The sequence below is a fragment of the Mobula hypostoma genome, chromosome 6 (assembly GCF_963921235.1).
Source record: "Mobula hypostoma chromosome 6, sMobHyp1.1, whole genome shotgun sequence".
Lineage (NCBI taxonomy): Eukaryota > Metazoa > Chordata > Chondrichthyes > Myliobatiformes > Myliobatidae > Mobula > Mobula hypostoma.
In genome coordinates this window covers 95,610,754-95,635,961 of record NC_086102.1, presented here as the reverse complement: position 1 = coordinate 95,635,961, position 25,208 = coordinate 95,610,754, and the positions used below count along the sequence as shown (strand labels likewise).

Below are 25,208 nucleotides of genomic sequence, written 5' to 3'. Positions count from 1 at the left end.
GGTGGACATTTATGTATCGGGTGGCACCTATTTAATTAGCTTGTTTATTTCGGCTTTTTTCTTAAAGATGTGTTGGGTGCGTCCCAGCTACCACTGTAGCCCAGCATTCTTCGCGGATGGGTATCGGTTTGCTGCCCGGAAGGTGGGGCCACTGCACCACCCCAACCTGCGACGACTCAGCCTAACACACCATCATCAGCGTGCTCCATGTCTTCCCGATTCCCGTAAGTGATACTACATTGTACATACATTATTTCTACTTTATATCGGCTGTGTATTTTTCCGTGTTATTTGGTATGATTTGGCAGCTTCATAGCTTAAAGGTTACTGGAGAGCGCTTGTGCGTGTTTTTGCCGACGGCGCTTGCGTGCGATTTTCGCTACGGAGAACAGTTCAGGCAATGATTGTGGAAAAGTATTTCTACTTTATATAGGCTGTGTATTTATCATATCATTCCTGCTTTTACTTTATGTTACTGTTATTTTAGGTTTTATGTGTTATTTGGCATGATTTGGTAGGTTATTTTTGGGTCTGCGAATGCCCTCAAAATTTCCCCATATAAATAAATGGTAATTGCTTCTTCACTTTACAACATTCCGGCTTACGAACTGTTTCATAGGAACGCTCTACCTTCGGATGGCGGGGGAAACCTATACTGACTATGTCTGTGACTGCAGTGTGTTTGAATAATGCCTCACAGCTGCCTTCTTTGGAGCAAGATAATTAAAGTTTGCCCAGATCCACATCAGATGTCTCTGGGCTTTTCACACCTTTTGATTTTGACAAAAAGCAGTACCTGATGGAAATTAGACAGAACATTCCTTTTTTAATTAAAGCATAAATTTGACGGACATTTTTATCTTTGTAATTAAGTTGTGGCTCCAGCAAACCAGGTAGGACATTCTTTTCTTTAATTAAGATGGCTGGAGTGTCTAAACAAATTGATTGTACTTTTGTATCAATAGTCCATTAACTTGACCAAAATGGTTACCAAACTGATCGTTCTTTTGTATTGGTGGCCTTATAACTTCTGACAATTCTGACATTGGGCAGTGAACTTGTAGAACCGCTGGGGAGATGAGAAAGGTTCTTTCCCTGATGTCGGGTCCAAATTCACTCGCTGGCTGAGCTCGAAGAAATAAACGGGCAAGAAGATAAGTAACGATCTTTTTGTGCTGTCGTTATTTGATCCAGCAAAGTTATGTTTACAGGAGAGGGTTTAGAGGAGGTTCGCAAGGATGATTCTGGGAATGAAAGGTTTATCATATGAGGAACGTTTGATGGCTCTGGGTCTACTTGCTGGAAATTATAAGGATGAGAGGAGATCTCATTGAAACCTTTCGAATGACCTAGACAAAGTAGCGGTGGAAAGGATGTTTCCCATAGTGGGGGAGTCTAGGACAAGAGGGCACAACCTCAGGATAGAGGGGTGTCCATTTAAAACAGAAATTTCTTTTGCCAGAATGTAGTGAATTTGTGGAATTTATTACCACAGGCAGTTGTGAAGACCAGGTTGACGGGTGTATTTGAGGGAGAGGTTGATAGGTTCTTGATTGGACATGGCATCAGAGGTTTCAAGGAGGTGGCCAGGGACAGGGAGTAGGGCTGAGGAGGGCGTTAAGGATCAACCGTGATTGAATGGTAGAGTAGACTTGATGATCTATTTCTACCCCTATGTCTTGTGAACTTAAATCAGATAAAAAGATATGAATGTGGAAATGTAAAATAAAAATAGAAACTTGAAAATATTGAGCAGGTCTGGCTTCATACATGGTAAAAGAAAAAACTGCCATTCTAGATTTAGAAACCATTTTTCAGAGCTGGTAAGAAAACAGTTTGTTCAAAGAAGCACAGGGAAGTGGGGGAGGCGGGAGTCTCTGATGGGCTAAAATCAGCTTGCCTATGGGGATGAGCTGTAAACCAGATTTATCTGGCCACTGAGTGTTTGGGAGCACCAAGAGAATGAAAATACACATGGTAAAGAGTTGTGAAATGCAGAGTAGGCAAACGTAACCCAGTGGTCAGGCTGGGTTTATTGCTGCCATAAGGGGAAGACGGGAGAGAGGAGGACCTAACAAACAAGCTGAGCCAATATCACAGATGGGTGGCTGATACAAACTGAAATTCAATTGCAGGAAGTTGGTGCGTTCAGTAAGTCCAGAACACTTCAACATGCAGGCAGTAGATTTGATGCTGTTCCTCAAACTTGTTTTGGGGGCTCCTACATTGCAGGAAGCCAATGATCAGAGGGGGAGTAGGATTAGTGGCAGGCAACAGAAGTTCTGGGTTGCCCTGCAGACAAACCCCAGGTGTTTCACAAAGCAATTAACCAATTTGTATTTGGTTTCTCTGAAGTAGTGGAGGCCATACTGATGTGAATATTGTTATTTTGCTGCAGAAGTACAGTGCAGAGACACAACTGCTATAAATTACATCATGAATAGTGCAAAAGAAAAGGAATAATGAGGTAGTGTTCATGGAGTATTTTGAAGTCCTATGATGGGGTAGAAGCTATTCCTGAATTGTTGACAGGCTCTCACGCTCACAGCTACCTGGACTATTCCTCTTCCCACCCTTTACTTGTAAAAATGCCATCCCCTTCTCTCAATTCCTCCGTCTCCGCCGCATCTGCTCTCAGGATGAGCCTTTTCATTCCAGGATGAGGGAGATGTCTTCCTTTTTTAGATGTCTTCCCTCAAATGCATCTTTCCCATTTCACATATGTCTGCTGTCACCCTATCCTCCCACCACCCCACTAAGGATAGGGTTCCTCTTGTCCTCACCTACCACCCCACCAGCCTCTGTGTCCAACATATAATTTTCTGTAGCTTCCGCCATCTCCAACGGGATCCCACCACCAAGGACATCCTTCCTTCCTCCTCTCCCCCCCCCCCCCCACTTTCTGCTTTCTGCAGGGATCGCTCCCTACGTGATTCCCTTGTGCATTCGTTTCCCCCCCGCCCCCATCCCTTCCCACCGATTTCCCTCCTGGCACTTATCCTCGTAAGCAGAACAAGTGCTACACATGCCCTTACACTTACTTCCTTCATCACCACCATTCAGGGCCCCAGACAGTCCTTCCAGGTGAGGCGACACTTCACCTGTGAGTCGGTTGGGGTGATATACTATGTCCAGTGCTCCCGGTGCGGCCTTTTATATATTGGGGAGACCGCTTCGCTGAACACCTATGCTCTGTCCGCCAGAGGAAGGAGGATCTCCCAGTGGCCACACATCTTAATTCCACGTCCCATTCCCATTCTGATATGTCTATCCACTGCCTCCTCTGCTGTCGAGATGAAGCCACACTCAGGATGGAGGAACAACACCTTATATTCCGTCTGGGTAGCCTCCAACCTGATGGCATGAACATTGATTTCTCAACTTCCGTTAATGCCCCTCCTCCCCTTCTTACCCCATCCCTAATTTATTTATTTTTCTTTCTTTCTTTCCCCCTCACAATAACTCCTTGCCTGTTCTCCATCTTCCTCTGGTGCTCCCCTCCCCCTTTCTTTCTTCTAAGGACTTCTGTCCCATGATACTCCCCCTTCTCCAGCCTTGTATCCCTTTTGCCAGTCAACTTCCCAGCTCTTGGCTCCATCCCTCCCCCTCCTGTCTTCTCCCATCATTTTGGGTCTCCCCATCCCCCTCCCACTTTCAAATCTGTTACTATCCCTTTTTTCCGTTAGTCCTGATGAAGGATCTTGACCCGAAACATCGACTGTACCTCTTCCTAGAGATGCTGCCTGGCCTGCTGTGTTCCACCAACATTTTGTGTGTGTTGTTGACAGGCTCCCTGACAGTTGTAGCAAATGGTCATGTTCTTTCTGGTGAAGTCCTGAGCTTATTAAGTGGTTTAAAAGGAAATGTCGGCATGGATGTCGTGGGCTGAAGTTGTTTTGACTGTACAGCATGCAACTCCATACAGACACTGGTAGCCAGGATTGAACCTGCATTGCTAGAGCTGTGTGCTAGCAGCTCTACCTGCTTTGTCGCTGCTATACAAGCAGGAGGGAAAAAAACAATATTGTAAAAGTCAAATGCTGGTATTCAAACGCGTGCATTTCAGAAAGTTGGTGTGTAAGTGCAGCAAATAATTGGTGAGGCGCTGCTTTCCCAATATTGCCGAAGAATTGTGGTGACGATATCTCTAAAATTAAGTTGGGTCTTGGTAGAACCACATCTGGAGATAAGAGAATGGTCAGTAAATTACTTAATGAAGAATAAACATGAGTCAGTTAACTTAATTTTACGTGTGTGTGATATTTCCTTTCTCTTTTTGATTTCCCACTTCCACTGTGAATTTAGCTGAATTCCATTTAATCTCTGTCTATTAACTTTGTTCTCTCTTAACATTAACATCCGAACATTACAGCCCTCTCTCTGGGTTGAGATTGACAAATATACGGGCATGGAATAAAATTCATTTTTTTGTTGAGGTTATAGCTACTGGGGTGTCTCAGAGGAGGATGGGTGGGGAGGTTAAGAGGACCAAGTTTGCTATTGTAAAGCTCAATCGTCATTGACGTTTATCATTATATAATGCCTTGCCTTAATCTCATAGTTATGCTAATTGATCTTTCCCTGTGATTGAATAATCTACCTTTGGGGCTTGTCTGAGGTTTGGTCCCTGACAGTATTGTAAGTCTGCATTTACATAGCTGTATTGCATATTGCCTGTGCTTGATTGCATGTAAAATTTCATAATCTTTAAAGAAACACTGGGTGCAGAAGGTAGCCAAGTAATGCAAACATTGGCCCAAGTTTTCATCTCCATCGTACGTGGTATTAGGTGATGGTTTGTTGCAGGTATACTTTGCTACTTGATAAAGTTTGAGGTAGGAAAATAGGTCAAGGTTCTCATTGTTGATTACGAGAAATGATTTTGCATGATTATCAGGTGTTAGCAGAGGCTTGTGTGCTTTTGAAAGGCAGTCATTCTGCCTCCAGGTTCTCTGGATGGGCTGGTGATACTTTCCAAGAGCACACTTTTCAGCTCTTACATTCTTCAACTGCTTTGTCAGTAAACTTCCCTCTAGTGTGAGACTGAAACCTCATGATGTGCCTTTTTATGCTAAGATTTGGGTAGGTGTACCTGCGATTTAAGTGTCAGGAAATGGCAATCAAAGAACTCAATCAGCCTCTTCCCAACAGTTGGTGCCATTGTAGAGGCCATCACAGATCAAAAACTCAACTGGACCAACTTCACAGCTTCCAGAACACATTCAGCAGCATGAAATTTGCCTCCTGTTTCTGAAAAGCCTCTCCAACTACTTACTGAATGCTTTGTACCTTGAATGGAATTCTGTCTGTTAGCTTCAATGGTTGTAGTCCAAAAGCAAATCTGAGGTGCAAAGCATCAGTGTGGGACAATATGTAAACCTAACGTGTCCCTTCTCTTTCATTGAAGTTCTTGGGACTAGAAGATGTATTGCAGAAAGATTCCAAATGTTTGATTAAATCAGTGTCGTCTTCCACATCGAAGGACAAATGGGAAAAGGAGTATTCACCCAGCTAATCAATATGCATCTTCCTTTCTTTGTTATTGAATACATTCTTGTTGCACTATATAGGAACAAATTCACAATTCAGTAAGTAGCATCTTCACAAGGGCTCTGAATGATGATTTCATTGACAAAAATAGATGTTCCAAAGATAAACTTAAAGGATAAGATGCTCTTCCCTGTGCTTTCTGAGGATTGAGGAGCCGGCATATTTAATTCAACTCCTCTATAAAATAATAGGTACTTTGTGGGATGATTATTTCTGGAATCCCAGGAGAGACAGCATAAATGAAGGGAAAATATGAGACTTGGCTGTCATTTCTTCCTCAAACAAAGGTTTTTGCGATTGCAAGATACTGCTGGATTTCAGGTACAGCAGGTACAGCGTCCACCCCATCAGTGAGCCGATGGATAGTGGCAGAACCAGACTTGCTGTGAACCATATTGATGCTAATCCACCCAAGGAGGAAGGTTTCACACAGTGTGCGGTAGTGGTGGCGATAGTGATGCGCTGTCCAACAAAGTGTAATGCGCTGTAAGATTTTACTGCTAAGGCTAATGTAATGGCTTCTATGTAATGTTCCACTGCTGAGGTAATGGTTTCTCTGTAGCAGCAATTTTGGGTTATGACTAGAGATAACGAGCACGTTAGCCAATGAGGGGATGTTCTTTCTTGTGTGTCTGGGAGCCGGGATTTCATGGTTTTTCATCGGAGAGTGCTGGAGAGAGAGAGAGAGAGGACACGAATGGAGAGAGTTGGTAGACTACCGGGCCGGAGTAATCTCAGGAGCGAGGGTCCAGGGCCGGCTACACTTGGAGGTCGACGGGAACAAATGAACGAACAGTGAACTCCAACGATGCGCAGTTTCATGAGAATGGGCCCTTTTTTTTTTGTTTCTTTACTAACCATATAGTCAAATTAAGAATTATAAAGCTCAGTCGTTTAATTGAATATTGTGTACTGTTTGATATTTTGCGGTGCGGATTTGTAACTGGGCAACACATCACACATACATTCCTATACAATGGATTTCTCAGTTTAGCGGGGCCCAGAGGCTGTTTTCCCCTAAATGTCACCACGGGCTGGCCGAACCTGAGTGACCCGAGGGTTACAATTGTCTTGGATGTTATTCTTATAAATCTAAGACCCTGTTGGACATTATCAATGAAGAATATTGCAAGTCTGGTTCACTGTTGTTGGCGAGAACAATGGTATGGGTTCGTGAATTGCACTGACTGGGCCCACCTGCTGCAGCGTCGTCTATTGCAGATGCCAGAGGCAGTGTGGCGCAGGTGGGGATTGGCCCTTCTCATCAGTGCGACCATCCAATGTTCCCTTGGTGGAAGACAAACTGGATTGCATTAGTCTGCAGCTGCATTAGCATCACGTGTACTTGCAGAATTGAGGTTCTGGGACAGCACCCCATGCACCACTATGACACTCAGGGACTTGGAAGATTTTTTTTTGTGATTGTGTTTTACTGCTGATCGGGAACTATATGTGCTTCGTGTGACTGTTGTGTTGTGTTTGCACCTAGGCCTGGAGAACAGGCTGTGTTGGCTGTTTGGCTGTGTTCATGTGCATGGTTGATTAACAATTAAACTTGAACTTGAAGTTGCATTCCTCAAATGAAGGCAACCTTTTATATTTAAGTTGCACTTAGATTGCACAAATTTGAAAGTTGCAACTGAAGTAGATATCTCCATGCTTGTTTCTGTAATTGCTGTTTGAGAACTCTCAAAATTGAAAGTGTTAAAATTCAATGGCAAAGTCCTTTGTTGGTTCAGCTGTTATTTTTCTCTGAAGAAATAGTGCAACAATATTTTTGGATCTTGTCTGTGTGGTTGGTGTGAAACAAAAACTTCAGCCTTAGAGTTTGGCACCTTTGATCATGTGCTCTAATTTCCTGTTGTGGCAGTTTATTTTGTGTGTTAGCCAGTGGCTCCAACTTTGAATTATATGTTTAAACACATGTCATGTATTCAGAAGAAGCATTAGAATTTTTCTCTTTTGAGTGGAGCAGAAAAAGTGTTTTGATTATTCCACTTTTATATGGCAGTAACTATTATTGTTGAATATATTCTTCCCAGTGATTGCAACTTCAAGTTAAGTAATGCTGCCCAGTAAAAATGTGCAGGCTTGATTGACAATAACCATCTGGGTATGAAAATTGCAGACATTTGACCAATTATCAAATCCAAGTCAAGGATCATAGTCCTTAAAATTAGTTTGTGCTGTTGGTATTTCCAATAAAACCTATTACCTTGTTTTAATGTTTCTGGATTTCAATTGCATCATTATCATTTTTGGTATGTGATTGTATAGTATAACCCAAAAGTGAGAATTAATCTTTCTGCTAAAAAGAACTTAAAAATGGAGTGAGGGACTTCATTTTTGTTGTATTTTTAAGTTGTACCAAAATATCCCATCTTCTCCAAATCATTGTAGGTTAATCTCGCCAGACTGTGGACGGAGCCAAGAATACAATGTTGTGAGACCATTTTATCCGTCGCATAATAGTGAGTCAAGAGGATTCAGTCAAAGCTCAGGAAGACCTGCACAGTGGAGGGGACAACAGGTATAAATGGAATGAAGCAGGGACTGCAGAATCAAGATCAGAAGTTGCACAATATGGTAACATTCATTATAAAGTTTTTGAGTATAGGTACAGTACCTTCCCCAATTGCAAGAAGAATGGAATCCATCTAATGCGTTAAGGGAGAAACTTTTACCCAGAGGAGAGAGAAGAAAAAATCGATCTCATACCCTTCTTTCAAGATCTGCTGAAGAAAATCCATACCATGATCATGATGAGCGTCATGAGAGCAGTGACTGGCACCATGAATGGCATCATGGTCACATGTGATCGTCACCATGGCCACAGTGAACGTCACCATGATCGTGATGTATGGCGTAATGACCACGACGACCAGCATTATAATCAGAGTGCAGAAATCTTGACTCGTTACAAATGGTCTGATGAAAAGTCAAAGACTGTTAGAGGTGATTCACAATCCAATTGTTATGATCGACCTAGTACCACCTCTTATGCCGGTGCAGAAAGTGGCGTGACCCTGAAGGCTTTCAGAAGTCACAGTTTACATGAGGAAAGGCACTCAAGTTCTTTACGGTCTCTTGGAAGACGGTCTGAAGAGTTTCTGGAAAGGAGCTCCTACCAGAAGAGGTATTGGGATTGAACCATTAAGGATATTATGTTTTGATATAGAGCTTCAACGTTATAAATTGTTTTTCATTTTTAGTTGAGGGTTTGAAATTGGGGAAAACCCTTTGTCCTAATCTGAAAGTAAGAACATAGGTTTATATAAATGATCAACTCTTTAGTTGTTTTGAAATAGAGCAAATTGGTGGCTACAAGCTATGCCTTGGCATAGCGCGGTGTGGCTTTCAGAAGGATAAAGGGTTAAACTTGTAACCTGGCAATTCACTGCTTTCAAGGCATTGCTCCCAAATGTACTTCAAATAATCAGAATGTAATTCTCCTTCTCTTCTCTACTGCAAGTGTAAACTGCTTTATGTCAACACAGGTATCCTGAGGATAATGATGTCAAAGGGTACAGAGAAGCATCTGGAAGAGGCTGGGTGCCAGGAAAGCTTGAGGCAGTAGATCATGAACAAGATTTAAAATGGAGAGGGAGAGAAAATGCCTCATAATAAAAAACCCTACACTTCTGCATTATACAATGACTCTGAAAATGCACGTATTAAGAGATGTGTCAAGAAACTGGTATAGTGACAGTGATCGCTTTGAAGAGTTTGTGCAAGTAAAGAGTGGGTTTGCACATTCACAGAAGTATCCTGAAATGCACTCATCTTCTGAGCACCACCATAGCTTTTCTAGTGAAAGACAGCAAAGATACTCAAGTAAAGATAAAGAATATACGACTGGCTCCTTGAGTGCTAAAGAGGTGAGTCGTTTTCAACAATATAGCAGCCGGAGGTCGGGTACTGATGCAAACAAAGAGGGTCACTACTCTGCGTCGAGCAAGTATCTTGTTCCTGAGCATTACTCCGACAGGTTTCCACGAGCAGGCAAGAAAGAAGTGAGCCCCAGATATACAGCAACCTCGGCCACCAGGGGGCGAGTGGAAGGGAGAAAGGAGTTCGGAAGCCGTCCTAAGGACCAGCGTGATGATACTCGCACTCCTAAGCGATCAAACCATGGGTCTTATCACATGGAAGCTTCACACTGTGTTGCTAATAATGAGAAAGACCATACAACTGAATCCTTGACCATCAAGTTAGACATGAAGAAGACTGTGAACAAATACAGGTATTGTCCTACATTCTTTGATCACATGAGGCTGAATAGAGAAATTTCATGCCTCTTTTTCAGTACCTGTCTAATGGCTTGAATTTTTTCTAAGTACCTTTCTTTCCTCACAGAAAGCAGACTGTTACCAAATGAAAATTGAAATGGAAAATCAGAATGCAAACTATGCCTTCGACTGTACTTGATACAGGAAAGCTTATCATACCTTAATTGATTTTTCTAATTGGGACGCTAGAAGCTCTCATTTTTTTAATTCCAAAAAAGTTCTACACAAAGCCGTTATTCTCCACCAAAAGAGAAAAGTCGGAAGAAATTCATGCATAATAAGGAACATCAGCATGTTGCCTTTTCCTGAATGTTTACCAAGCAGTTGGATTCTAAGCACTAAGAATTTTATTTGCATACAGAAAATATAATTGTTGTGCAATCAAGCAATGAAAAACACCAAAGGATAACATATATATTTGGCTTCTTCGAGTCTCTCCTTGCATAATGGCAGCCCTTTTGGATAAAGAAGCCCAACTCAATATAAAAAGTAACTGAAGATCTCTTGAATATCAAGCAGTTTTGCTTCTACAGGTTTTGATAGATTGGGCAACAGCTCTGTCCAACTTACAAAATAAATGAAAAATCTGTGCTCTTAAAATAGCAGATATTTGGTTTCGAGCTAAATACTCTGTCCAGAGCATATCGATGCAACTGGGCCCAGAACGAGGAACGACCCAAATGTTTGGACAATCTGAAGATAGTGCCAGATGGATTGAAAAAGCAGGGTGTCAAGACCAGAGGCAAAGGTCGGGTCAGTTCTGCACACTCCACTGTGATGTTTACTTCACTCTTCACTGCACTGAGGCTGTGGCCTGCCCCAGGCACCACAACATTTCACCGCTGTGTGCTAAGCTGAGGCTGTGGCCTGCTCCAGGCTTCGTGTCTGAGGGCTTATTTTCATTGCTAAATGCTACTTGCTTACTTTATTGCCTGCATGGTTTGTTTTTTTTCTTGCACATTGGGTGTTTGTTGGTCTTTTTATGGGTTCTTTTGAGTTGCTTTGTTTTGTGGCTGCCTGTAAAGAGACAAATCTCTTCAAAGCAAAGAATTTTTAATGTTGCCTGAATTACGTTCTATGTTTGATCTTTCTATTTCTCCTCGTGATCTATTTTATTGGTTATCAAAGAAACTGCGTGATGTTGGATAAATTTAGTTTTTGTCATGATCCAAATGAAGACTACAAAGGGCAGCCTATTTTGAAAAATTTCTGGGAACAGACAGCAAATTTGTGTAGCAGTCTAGTGCAACATCCCCCTTGCCATGCATTACAATGACTTGTACTTCAATACGAGGATACAGTAAAATTAATAAACCTTAATTTTGCCAATGAAATGGCACTTTCAACAAACAAGAGTTCTTTACTTAAACCAGAATTTATATTGTGAAATTATTTGTGAGAGAAAGGAGCAACCTATGAATTGTTTTATTCAAATGGAAGTACTAAATGGAACTTGCATTTCTCAGACGCATCATAACAACCTTCAAGACTCGAGCAATTGAGGAAATTTTTTCTTTGTACTTTGTAAATCAACTGGTATTTTTATGCAGTTCAGAAAATAAATCCAAAACCGTACTACTGATCAAGAGTTCATATTCAGCATCAATGCCTTTGAGTCTAGGATTGCATAGTTGTTTCTCTTGATGTGGATCACAGCATGAAACCTGTTTCTTTAAAGATAACTTCTGTGTCTGCTCCTTACCCAGATTTCAAGCTATCGTTTACTGAAGTATTTTCAAAGCAAGCAAGATGATATGGAGCTAGGTATTTCAAAGTGAAGCCTCCAAATTCAGAATGGTGAATCATATTTAACTGAAGTTTCAGTTCATGGCTGAATGTACAGATGTAAAGCACAATGGCAGACGAATTGAAGAATGTATCCAGCTGATTTTGGAACTTAAAAAAAGCAGGAAGGTGGAAGGCATATGATTTGCACTGTACATGAAGAAACTAATGTTGGCTTTATATGTTCCTCTACCCATGCTATGCTATGCTATACCTCTGAAGTGAGATTTCTGGCTATCGATTATGTATTCTCTTGCATTTACTTCATCCAGATTTGTGTAGTGTAGACTTGTTAATGGAATTGCAAAACATTTTGAAGAAGAAAATTAAAATGTCTTACACAGCAAGGGCATGCACCAGAAGAATTCAGTGAAAGAACAACTTGCCTTCCTGATAGCATTGTGGTGGCTGCATAGAATAACAGTTAAATTGTTGATCAGTCTTAGCCATTTATGTCAAACTTTCCACCACCGGACTCGTATGTGATGATAAAACATTGAACAATTTAGCACAGCACGGACCCTTCCACTTGTGCCAAGCAATATAAACCTACTCCACAACGAATCTCTCCTTCCTACACAGCCCACAACCCTCCATTTTCTGATATCTATCTGGTTATCTAACATCCTTATTGTATCAGCCTCTACCATCACCCTCAGCAATGCATTCAGGTCACCTGACCGCTCTCTGTTCAAAATGAAAACCTTACCTTTGACATCTTTTCCTGAATTTTCCTCCATTCATCTTGAACAAATATCCTCTGGTATTGGCCATTGGTGCCCTGAGGGAAAAAATGCTGGCTGTTAACTCTGTCTGTTTCTCCCACAGTCTTATACACCACCATCAAGTTGTCGGTCATCCTTCATCGCTCAAAAGACAAAAGCTCATTTAACATTTCTCCATTAGGTATGCTGTCCAATCCAGCAACTTGTGCAGCAACTTTGAGGGATCTATGTACTTGGGCCCCAAGATGCCTCTTGTTCTTGCACAATTTGCAGACTTAATAACCCAGCTCTTCATTTCTTCATCCAAGTCATTTTGAAAACTCAGAGGAGGCGTCCCAGAACAGATCCCTATGGAACACCTACTACTAGTCACCAACATTCAGCATGCATTAGCTTCATCTGCTGTGACGCTGCCTTCTGCGGGCAGGCCTTTACTGAATCTATGCACCCATTCTTCCGCTATTTTCTTTTATGCCCTGTTGTATTTTCGAGATGAGCCTACCTTGTGCAACCATGGTTGATCAAAACACCAGCAGTGGAGAAATTTGGATAACATGGGATCTAAGGTCAGCTGTTTCTCCCAAGCCAGCAATAGTTTTTTTTTTCAAAATACTATTTTATCTTAAAAATAACTTCCAAAAGTAAATCAACTTTTCATTTGAATGATTCAAACAAACTTTCCTAAAGCCTGTTTTCTTAATTATTTACCAGTCAAATACTGAAGTAAATGTTTCAGCAGATGACCTCTCTGCACTTGTACATCATGCCGTTGGATTCTGTCATCTGGATAAAGCTGTTATACATTAATCCTAGCTGCCTATGTGTCAGTGTTTACAGGAGGATTCATTGTTAGAATACAAAGTGAACATCTGAAAATTCTACTCAGTTGATGGAAATGAACTGAGCCTGCATTTTTGTCACATTAACTTTGATACAGTGGAAAGAAGCAGATGAACACCAATATGTTTAAAATGGAAGATTAACTGAATTAATCAAAGCTGTTCTGAGGGAACATTCAAAAACATTAGTAGCACATGAAAGTTGAATTTTAATTCCTATTCAATGGAGTATTCAGTGTGAAATTTCTTTATATTCAGCCTCAGTTTTACATATTAAATAGTGGCATTTTCTGACACAGGCTAAAACTAATAAAATCAATGTTCTTATTTTCTTGCACAATCAATTTGAAAATAAGTAGAAACTCTTCTTTAAATGGCTTGTTTGTGTAGTCATGTTAAATTATGTAGTATGTGCAGGAGTTGTCTGAGAAGAAGACTTTAAGGAAACCAAGTCCAGATCACTATATAAGGTACGAAAATGATTCTTAAAGTTTGCATTTGCTACTTTTTGACTTGCTTTGAATGTAAATGAGTGACAGTGTTTGACAAATTATAGATTTTGTGCAAGAAAAGTTCCACAAAGTGCTTGATTAAAGAAAAACTAAATTTATTTAAGTTAATCAGTGAGATGGTAAGAATTTTAATTGGAATCCCAAAGTCATCAAGTTGATAAATTTAAACTTGCAATAAGCAGAATATTGTAAAGGTTGACTACCTGTGCATCCTATAAAAATATGTTACACAGGTTGGCCTGTATTTTAGCTGCTTAATAAATCCTTTTTTCTTTTGGCACTAACTTCTTGCCAATTTTATTGAGCCTTTATTGTTGACAACATTTTTCTCGATGCTAGCTGTAGGAATAAGAAGAGACAAGTTAAGGTGGTCCAGGACAGCTGATTTAGCTGAGTCAGCCTGAACTGCTTGGTAAATCATTATTTTTTTCCAGAAATAAGCAATTTCTGGAACTGCTCTGTAGAAGACACTGATAGAGTAAAATTTAAGGGCACTCGATTTTGCTAGTGGCTCTTCTCCGTCAGTGATTACTGAAATAATCCTTGTCTAGGCGATTAACTTGGTTAAGAAATATTGAAGTTTGAAATAGTCATGTGCGTCTTCTTCAAACAAGTAGCACCGCCTGAAACTTTTAATTTTATAGAAATAAATTAAAAAAAAATTAATTATGAATTTTTATATTTGTGTGTGTGTGTATATATATATATTTTTTTTTTTTATTTATTTGTATTTTTGCTCTTGGTCAGTCATAAATATTTAGCTGTGAATTTGTATATCGGATTCCTCCAGGCCTACGTCAAGTGATTCTTCAGAGAGACTCAACGTCCTCGGGATTTGGTTAGTGTTGGCAAGAAACGAGATGAGTTTCATCATGTGTTTTTGAGCACATATGGAATGATCATTGAAAGGCTAACCCGAATATCTCTTCAGGAGAATTTGTCAGGAGATAGGTCACTTTGGTGCACCAAATTAAAGGTCGGACATGCATTATTGCATCGTTTTTAAAAAATTGTTTGCAAGAAGTGGTATTCTATATATTTTCCATTTAATGGTGGCACAACTGTTGGTAATTGATGGCATTACTGATTATGAAATCCTTAAGATACTGCATAATAGAAATTATTCTTTCATCATAATGTGTGTGTTCTTCAGAATTGTTATAAAATTGCATTTTAGTTTTGGTCCTGGTTGGTGATTGAATACTGCTAGGTGAAACAGATTAGAGCTGGCGCTTTAATCCCATTCCCATAGGGACCTGTCTGGGTCTTGGAACAATTGAAGTGTATTTCTGAATGGCAGATTTTAGGTGGATCTTTTTTTCATTGATTTGTTCAAAGTAGTAGAGATTAAAGTGAATAATGCCTAATCTTTCGGATCTATGCTGTCTATGTCCATTGCGCTGTCAAAGGCTGCAGTATAGATTCACCAAAATTATGATGGTGATTTTATTTAAAACTTTGCTCTGCCAATAATAAACACTGCAGTTTGAGCACACATTTTAGATGTAAGTCTTGACTCCTATCTTGACAGTCCTGCAAATCTTTACATTATAAAAAATCTACTGCAGACTACAATAAGTAATATTTTCTGTACGCTGCAAATATTTTAGTAAAAGGATGGCAATAGTACATAGAAGAATAAAATTATTTTATTGAGGTGCTTGTTCTGGCCCTATATTCTCATTTCACTGTATTTAAGAACAAATAGGGCAATTCCCCATTCCTTGCTCTCTACTTTCTTTATTGGCCTCTCTACGTGAGTACCTCCGGAAGGCCTACTCCCTTATCACTCCATCACTACCCATCCTCTATATTCATGAAGGCCTTCATAATATTCTTTTATTTGAAAGGGAACCCTCTAATGTCAGGACTCCATGGGTACAATTTGACCCTTACAGGTGTCCATTGGCCTGGGAATCTCACAAATTTCTTTTTGAAAGACTCTTCAAATACTGGTTTACTTGCAATTTGCTTCTCCTAGGTCAGCGATCCTTATCCATGGGTTTATTGCAAAGCATGTGCTACTGGTTCGTCAAGGAAACAATATGATTTGGCGATGTGAGCTCACACCTTTCCTCATTCACTGTCATTCACTGTTGAGTTTGAACACACACGAAGTCATGACCCGCGCGTCATCCATGTCAGCGCGGGAAGGAGATCCTACTCCTTCCAAGTCTTGCAAATTGACGGTGGGCTGAAAAGTATGTTTGACATAACATCTCTGCCGGCATTCCAATCAAAAGCTAAGGCTGAATACCCTGTAGCTAGCCACGAAAGCACTGGAAATGTTGCTTCCATTTCCAACATCATATCGCTGCAAAGCAGAGTTTTTTGCAATGAATGCAACGAAAAATGCAAATTGCAGAATAGGCTGGACATAAGGAAATCCCTTTGAGTATCAACTGCCTCCCGTCTTGTTGCAGGGAAACAAGCTGAGGGCTCCCACTGATTCAGCGATATTGGTGTGTTGCAATGATTTTATATGTTCATATGGGGAAAATATGTGATGTGTGGTTAATATCCAAATGTTACTTAAAATGTTATGATGCTGTTGACTTATAAGTGACTTGTATAATCATATAACAATTACAGCACAGAAACAATGGGCCATCTTGGCCCTTCTAGTCTCACCTACTCTCTACTATGCTCATCCAACTCTACTCAGCCCATAACCCTCCATTCCTTTCCTGTCCATATAGCTATCCAATTTTTCTTTAAATGATAGGTATCGAACCTGCCTCTACCACTTCTACTGGAAGTTCATTCAACACTTACTTCAAGCTTTTGGTGTTTTTCCCCTGATAATTGACTTATCACTATATTCATGCGAGGAAAATGTGCGCTATGTGTTTAATATTAAATTAGTTAGGTACAACCTCCGAGAAATGAAATTGAGTGTATTAGCCACTTATCGCCTATATTCTGGTCATGATTAACCCCCCCCCCCGAACAGAATCGCCACAAACGATTTGTAGAGAAAAATCGGCATGGACACACATGTACAAGGCTTAATGCGTCATTCGTAGTCTTTCTTGGGGTAAACCCAACATATTTGACTGCTGATTCTTGTCCGTGGGCACCTCCCCCCCCCCCCGGCCGGCCTGCAAGAATATTGTCAATATTAAACTAGTCCGCAGTACAAAAAAGGACGGGATCCTGTCCTAGTTCACTCTTTTGCTAATTCCCATGATTTTTTGCCACCTTTGAGATATCCTCCCTTATTACTGCAGGGAGTGGTCTCCACGGTGGAATCCTGTTAATGTCAATTCTGTGCCTTTGACCATTATTGCAGCAATATTATATTCCTATGTGCTGATTAGTGCTCTAAGTTCACCATCCTTTCCAATCAGTTCTCTTGCATTAAAACAGGCACAACTTAGCCTTCCAATCCCACTCTCTGTCTTCACGTGCCCATGTTTGTTTTGCCTTTTGAAATGACTAGTTTTCCTATATTTCACTGAATCTTGGTCTCAATTTATACATGTACTTATGGTCCATTTTGAACTGTGGTAGTGAGTCTGTGTGATACATGATCAAAGAGTTGGGGGACAGTACAAATTAGAGGGAGAGTAGTGACTGACTGACTAGTATCTCACTCAACTCCAGTTGAAGAGAAGGTTGTTAAATTCTTTCAGGATAGGTATCCCTCAAAGAAGATCTTTCAATGAAGCAGCAAATCATAAACACAAGAGGTTCTGCAGATGCTGGAAATCCAGAGCAACACACAAAAAGCTATCTGATCTCAGCAGGCCAGGCAAATGAATGGAAAAGAATAAACAACTCGATGTTTTCAGCTTGAGATCCTTCATTAGAAAGGGAGGAAGAAGTAGGGAGAGGACAGCTAGAAGCTTGATGGGTGTAGCTAGGTAGGTGGAGGTTGGATTGTGATGGTGGATGCAGGGAGGTGATTAGCAGAAAAGGCAAAGGGCTGGAGAAGAAGGAATTTGATGAGAGAGAAGAGTGGATCTTGGGAGAGAGTGTAGGAGGAGGGGCACTGGGCGAGGTGATAGGCTGGTGAGGAGATGAGGTAAGAGGTCCAGAGTGGAGAAATGAAGAACCTTTAGGGAATTACAGTTCATGTTGCTTGAGTTACCTTGTTAGGATGACTTTGTGCTGTTGCCACAAAGATAACAAACTTCACGACATACAACTGTAATTCTGATTCTTCATTTCTCCACTCTGGCCTCTTACCTCATCTCCTCACCAGCCTATCACCTCGCCCAGTGCCCCTCCTCCTACACTTTCTCCCAAGATCCACTCTTCTCTCTCATCAAATTCCTTCTTCTCCAGCCCTTTGCCTTTTCTGCTAATCACCTCCCTGCATCCACCATCACAATCCAACCTCCACCTACCTAGCTACACCCATCAGCTTCTAGCTGTCCTCTCCCTACTTCTTCCTCCTTTCTAATGAAGGATCTCAAGCTGAAACATCAGTTGTTTATTCTTTTCCATTCATTTGCCTGGCCTGCTGAGATCAGATAGCTTTTTGTGTGTTGCTCTGGATTTCCAGCATCTGCAGAACCTCTTGTGTTTATGATTTGCTGCTTCATTGTGAAGTCTCTTTGAGGGATACCTATCCTGAAAGAATTTACACCTTCTCTTCAACTGGAGTTGAGTGAGATACTAGTCAGTCAGTCACTACTCTCCCTCTAATTTGTACTGTCCCCCAACTCTTTGATCATGTGCTCACACAGACTCACTACCACAGTTCAAAATGGACCATAAGTACATGTATAAATTGAGACCAAGATTCAGTGAAATATAGGAAAACTAGTCAGACCAAAAGGCAAAACAAACATGGGCACATGAAGACAGAGAGTGGGATTGGAAGGCTAAGTTGTGCCTGTTTTAATGCAAGAGAACTGATTGGAAAGGATGGTGAACTTAGAGCACTAATCAGCACATAGGAATATAATATTGCTGCAATAATGGTCAAAGGCACAGAATTGACATTAGCATTCCACCGTGGAGACCACTCCTGCAGTAATGAGGGAGGATATCTCAAAGGTGGCACGAATTCATGGGAATTAGCAAAAGAGTGAACTAGGACAGGGGTCCCCGTCCTTTTTTGTACTGCGGACTGGTTTAATATTGACAATATTCTTGCAGGCCGGCCGACGGGGGGGGGAGGTGCCAACGGACAAGAATAGCAGTCAAATATGTTGGGTTTACCCCAAGAAAGACTACAATGACCATTAAGCCTTGCACATGTGTGTACGTGCCGATTTTTCTCTACAAATCGTTTGTGGCGATTCTGTTCGGGGGGGGGGTTAATCATGACCAGAATATAGGCGATAAGTGGCTAATACACTCAATTTCATTTCTAAAAGGGTTTATCTAACTAATTTAATATTAAACACATAGCGCACATTTTCCTCGCATGAATATAGTGATAAGTCAATTATCAGGGGAGGACAGGGAAGCTTGAAGTAAGTGTTGAATGAACTTCCAGTAGAAGTGGTAGAGGCAGGTTCGATATTATCATTTAAAGAAAAATTGGATAGCTATATGGACAGGAAAGGAATGGAGGGTTATGGGCTGAGTGCAGGTCGGTGGGATTAGGTGAGAGTAGGTGAGACTAGAAGGGCCAAGATGGCCTGTTTCTGTGCTGTAATTGTTATATGATTATACAAGTCACTTATAAGTCAACAGCATCATAACATTTTAAGTAACATTTGGATATTAACCACACATCACATATTTTCCCCATATGAACATATAAAATCATTGCAACACACCAATATCGCTGAATCAGTGGGAGCCCTGGGCTTGTTTCCCTGCAACAAGACGGGAGACAGTGATACTCAAAGGGGGTTCCTTATGTCCAGTCTATTCTGCAATTTAGTTTTCGTTGCATTCATTGCAAAAAACTCTGCTTTGCAGCGATATGATGTTGGAAATGGAAGCAACATTTCCAGTGCTTTCGTGGCTAGCTCAGGGTATTCAGCCTTGACTTTGATCCGGAATGCCGGCAGAGATGTTATGTCAAACATACTTTTCAGCCCACCGTCATTTGCAAGCTCGAGGAGTTGATCTCCTTCCCGCGCTGACATGGATGACGCGCGGGTCATGACTTCGTGTGTGTTCAAACTCAACAGTGAATGACAGTGAATGAGGAAAGGTGTGACTCACATCGCCAAATCATATTGTTTCCTCGCGGACCGGTAGCACATGCTTTGCGGCCCGGTGGTTGGGGACCGCTGACCTAGGAGAAGCAAATTGCAAGTAAACCCATATTTGAAGAGTCTTTCAAAAAGAAATTTGTGAGATTCCAGGGCCAATGGACACCTGTAAGGGTCAAAGTATACCCATGGAGTCCTGACATGCCAAGGGACAGAGGGTTCCCTTTCAAATAAAGAACATTATGAAGGCCTTCATGAATATAGAGGGGTGGGTAGTGATGGAGTGATAAGGGAGTAGGCCTTCCGGAAATACTCACAAATGCTCAAGGCAGATAAAGAGAATTGAGAGCAAGGAATGGGGAATTGCCCTATTTGTTCTTAAATACAGTGAAATGAGAATATAGGGCCAGAACAAGCACCTCAATAAAATAATTTTATTCTTCTATGTACTATTGCCATCCTTTTACTAAATATTTGCAGCGTACAGAAAATATTACTTATTGTAGTCTGCAGTAGATTTTTTATAATGTAAAGATTTGCAGGACTGTCAAGATAGGAGTCAAGACTTACATCTAAAATGTGTGCTCAAACTGCAGTGTTTATTATTGGCAGAGCAACCTTTAAATAAAATCACCATCATAATTTTGGTGAATCTCCTCTGCAGCCTTGACAGCGCAATGGACATAGACAGCATAGATCCAAAAGATTAGGCATTATTCACTTTAATCTCTACTCTTTGAACAAATCAATGAAAAAAAGATCCACCTAAAATCTGCCATTCAGAAATACACTTCAATTGCTCCAAGTTTCCGTTGGATTGGTGCCTATGGGAATGGGATTAAAGCGCCAGCTCTAATCTGTTTCACCTAGCAGTATTCAATCACCAACCAGGACCAAAACTAAAATGCAATTTTATAACAATTCTGAAGAACACACACATTATGATGAAAGAATAATTTCTATTATGCAGTATCTTAAGGATTTAATCAGTAATGCCATCAATTACCAACAGTTGTGCCACCATTAAATGGAACTGTCTCAATACCACTTCTTGCAAACAAATTTTTAAAAACGATGCAATAATGCATGTCCGACCTTTAATTTGGTGCACCAAAGTGATTATCTCCTGGGCAAATTCTCCTGAAGAGATATTCGGGTTAGCCTTCAATGATGAACCCATATGCTCAAACACATGATGAAACTCATCTCGTTTCTTGCCAACACTAACCAAATCCCGAGACATTAGTCTCTCTGAAGAATGGCTTGACGCAGGCCTGGAGGAATCCCAAATACAAATTCACAGCTAAATATTTATGACTGACCAAGAGCAGCCATACAAATAAATAAAAAAAAAATATATATATATACACACACACACAAATATAAAAATTCATAATTAATTTTTTTTTAATTTATTTCTATAAAATTAAAAGTTTCAGGCGGTGCTACTTGTTTGAAGAACGCACATGACTATTTCAAACTTCAATATTTCTTAACCAAGTTAATCGCCTAGTTAAGGATTATTTCAGTAATCACTGACGGAGAAGAGCCACTAGCATGCAATCGAGGCCCTTAAATTTTACTCTATCAGTGTCTTCTACAGAGCAGCCCAGAAATTGCTTATTTCTGGAAAAAATAATGATTTACCAAGCAGCCTGGGGCTGACTCAGCTAAATCAGCTGCCTGGACCACCTTAACTTGTCTCTTCTTATTCCTACAGCTAGCATCGAGAAAAATGTTGTCAACAATAAAGGCTCAATAAAATTGGCAAGAAGTTAGTGCCAAAAGAAAAAGGATAAGTTAAGCAGCTAAAATACAGGCCAACCTGTGTAACATCCTTTTTATAGGATGCACAGGTAGAAAACCTTTACAATATTCTGCTTATTGCAAGTTTAAATTTATCAACTTGATAGCTTTGGGATTCCAATTAAAATTCTTACCATCTCACTGATTAACTTAAATAAATTTAGTTTTTCTTTAATCAAGCACTTTGTGCAACTTCTTGCACAAAATCTATAATTTGTCAAACACTGTCACTCATTTACATTCAAAGCAAGTCAAAAAGTAGCAAATGCAAACTTTAAGAATCATTTTCGTACCTTATATAGTGATCTGGACTTGGTTTCCTTAAAGTCTTCTTCTCAGACAACTCCTGCACATACTACATAATTTAACATGACTACACAAACAAGCCATTTAAAGAAGAGTTTCTACTTATTTTCAAATTGATTGTGCAAGAAAATAAGAACATTGATTTTATTAGTTTAGCCTGTGTCAGAAAATGCCACTATTTAATATGTAAAACTGAGGCTGAATATAAAGAAATTTCACACTGAATACTCCATTGAATAGGAATTAAAATTCAACTTTCATGTGCTACTAATGTTTTTGAATGTTCCTCAGAACAGCTTTGATTAATTCAGTAATCTTCCATTTTAAACTGGTGTTCATCTGCTTCTTTCCACTGTATCAAAGTTAATGTGACAAAAATGCAGGCTCGTTTTCCATCAACTGAGTAGAATTTTCAGATGTTCACTTTGTATTTAACAATGAATCCTCCTGTAAACACTGACACATAGGCAGCTAGGATTAATGTATAACAGCTTTATCCAGATGACAGAATCCAACGGCATGATGTACAAGTGCAGAGAGGTCATCTGCTGAAACATTACTTCAGTATTTGACTGGTAAATCATTAAAACAGGCTTTAGGAAAGTTTGTTTGAATCATTCAAATGAAAAGTTGATTTCTTTCGGAATATTTTAAGATAAAATAGTATTTTGAAAAAAAAACTATTGCTGGCTTGGGAGAAACAGCTGACCTTAGATCCCATGTTATCCAAATTTCTCCACTGCTGGTGTTTTGATCAACCATGGTTGCACAAGGTAGGCTCATCTCGAAAATCAACAGGCATGCGATCCACGGAAGAATGGGTGCATAGATTCAGTAAAGGCCTGCCCGCAGAAGGCAGCGTCACAGCAGATGAAGCTAATGCATGCTGAATGTTGGTGACTAGTAGTGGTGTTCCATAGGGATCTGTTCTGGGACGCCTCCTCTGAGTTTCAAAATGACTTGGATGAAGAAATGAAGAGCTGGGTTATTAAGTCTGCAAATTGTGCAAGAACAAGAGGCATCTTGGGGCCCAAGTACATAGATCCCTCAAAGTTGCTGCACAAGTTGCTGGATTGGACAGCATACCTAATGGAGAAATGTTAAATGAGCTTTGTCTTTTGAGCGATGAAGGATGACCGACAACTTGATGGTGGTGTATAAGACTGTGGGAGAAACAGACAGAGTTAACAGCCAGCATTTTTTCCCTCAGGGCACCAATGGCCAATACCAGAGGATATTTGTTCAAGATGAATGGAGGAAAATTCAGGAAAGATGTCAAAGGTAAGGTTTTCATTTTGAACAGAGAGCGGTAGGTGCCTGGAATGCATTGCTGAGGGTGATGGTAGAGGCTGATACAATAAGGATGTTAGATAACCAGATAGATATCAGAAAATGGAGGGTTGTGGGCTGTGTAGGAAGGAAGATTCGTTGTGGAGTAGGTTTATATTGCTTGGCACAAGTGGAAGGGTCCGTGCTGTGCTAAATTGTTCAATGTTTTATCATCACATACGAGTCCGGTGGTGGAAAGTTTGACATAAATGGCTAAGACTGATCAACAATTTAACTGTTATTCTATGCAGCCACCACAATGCTATCAGGAAGGCAAGTTGTTCTTTCACTGAATTCTTCTGGTGCATGCCCTTGCTGTGTAAGACATTTTAATTTTCTTCTTCAAAATGTTTTGCAATTCCATTAACAAGAGTACAGTACACAAATCTGATGAAGTAAGCGAGAGAATACGGAATCGATAGCCAGAATCTCACTTCAGAGGTATAGCATAGCATAGCATGGGTAGAGGAACATATAAAGCCAACATTAGTTTCTTCATGTACAGTGCAAATCATATGCCTTCCACCTTCCTGCTTTTTTTAAGTTCCAAAATCAGCTGGATACATTCTTCAATTCGTCTGCCATTGTGCTTTACATCTGTACATTCAGCCATGAACTGAAACTTCAGTTAAATATGATTCACCATTCTGAATTTGGAGGCTTCACTTTGAAATACCTAGCTCCTATCATCTTGCTTGCTTTGAAAATACTTCAGTAAACGATAGCTTGAAATCTGGGTAAGGAGCAGACACAGAAGTTATCTTTAAAGAAACAGGTTTCATGCTGTGATCCACATCAAGAGAAACAACTATGCAATCCTGACTCAAAGGCATTGATGCTGAATATGAACTCTTGATCAGTAGTACGGTTTTGGATTTATTTTCTGAACTGCATAAAATACCAGTTGATTTACAAAGTCAAAGAAAAAATTTCCTCAATTGCTCGAGTCTTGAAGGTTGTTATGATGCGTCTGAGAAATGCAAGTTCCATTTAGTACTTCCATTTGAATAAAACAATTCATAGGTTGCTCCTTTCTCTCACAAATAATTTCACAATATAAATTCTGGTTTAAGTAAAGAACTCTTGTTTGTTGAAAGTGCCATTTCATTGGCAAAATTAAGGTTTATTAATTTTACTGTATCCTCGTATTGAAGTACAAGTCCATTGTAATGCATGGCAAGGGGGATGTTGCACTAGACTGCTACACAAATTTGCTGTCTGTTCCAGAAATTTTTCAAAATAGGCTTCCCCTTTGTAGTCTTCATTTGGATCATGACAAAACTAAATTTATCCAACATCACGCAGTTTCTTTGATAACCAATAAAATAGATCACGAGGAGAAATAGAAAGATCAAACATAGAACGTAATTCAGGCAACATTAAAAATTCTTTGCTTTGAAGAGATTTGTCTCTTTACAGGCAGCCACAAAACAAAGCAACTCAAAAGAACCCATAAAAAGACCAACAAACACCCAATGTGCAAGAGAAAAAAAACAAACCATGCAGGCAATAAAGTAAGCAAGTAGCATTTAGAATGAAAATAAGCCCTCAGACACGAAGCCTGGAGCAGGCCACAGCCTCAGCTTAGCACACAGCGGAGTAAATGTTGTGGTGCCTGGGGCAGGCCACAGCCTCAGTGCAGTGAAGAGTGAAGTAAACATCACAGTGGAGTGTGCAGAACTGACCCGACCTTTGCCTCTGGTCTTGACACCCTGCTTTTTCAATCCATCTGGCACTATCTTCAGATTGTCCAAACATTTGGGTCGTTCCTCGTTCTGGGCCCAGTTGCATCGATATGCTCTGGACAGAGTATTTAGCTCGAAACCAAATATCTGCTATTTTAAGAGCACAGATTTTTCATTTATTTTGTAAGTTGGACAGAGCTGTTGCCCAATCTATCAAAACCTGTAGAAGCAAAACTGCTTGATATTCAAGAGATCTTCAG

At 40.2% G+C, this 25,208-nt stretch overlaps 1 protein-coding gene and 1 pseudogene across 5 annotated transcripts in view; one reads left to right on the top strand and one right to left on the bottom strand.

Moving 5' to 3' along the window:
* Window positions 1–116: 116 nt before the first annotated feature.
* On the top strand, window positions 117–16,980 carry LOC134348731 (BCLAF1 and THRAP3 family member 3-like; annotated as a pseudogene).
* Window positions 16,981–17,817: 837 nt separating this feature from the next.
* The window catches only part of LOC134348220 (BCLAF1 and THRAP3 family member 3-like), a 47,142-nt gene continuing 39,751 nt past the window's right edge, over window positions 17,818–25,208 (bottom strand). Inside the window, exons 4-6 of one of the 5 annotated variants that reach the window (XM_063051270.1) lie at window positions 20,918–21,096; window positions 19,833–19,905; window positions 17,818–19,477 (exon numbers count right to left, since the gene is read on the bottom strand). In XM_063051270.1, coding sequence (XP_062907340.1) covers window positions 19,339–19,477; window positions 19,833–19,905; window positions 20,918–21,096 — 391 coding nt within the window. In that variant the 3' untranslated portion in view covers window positions 17,818–19,338. The remainder of the gene's footprint in view (window positions 19,478–19,832; window positions 19,906–20,917; window positions 21,097–25,208) is intronic. The other 4 variants (XM_063051266.1, XM_063051268.1, XM_063051267.1 and 1 more) reach the window with 4 other exon arrangements.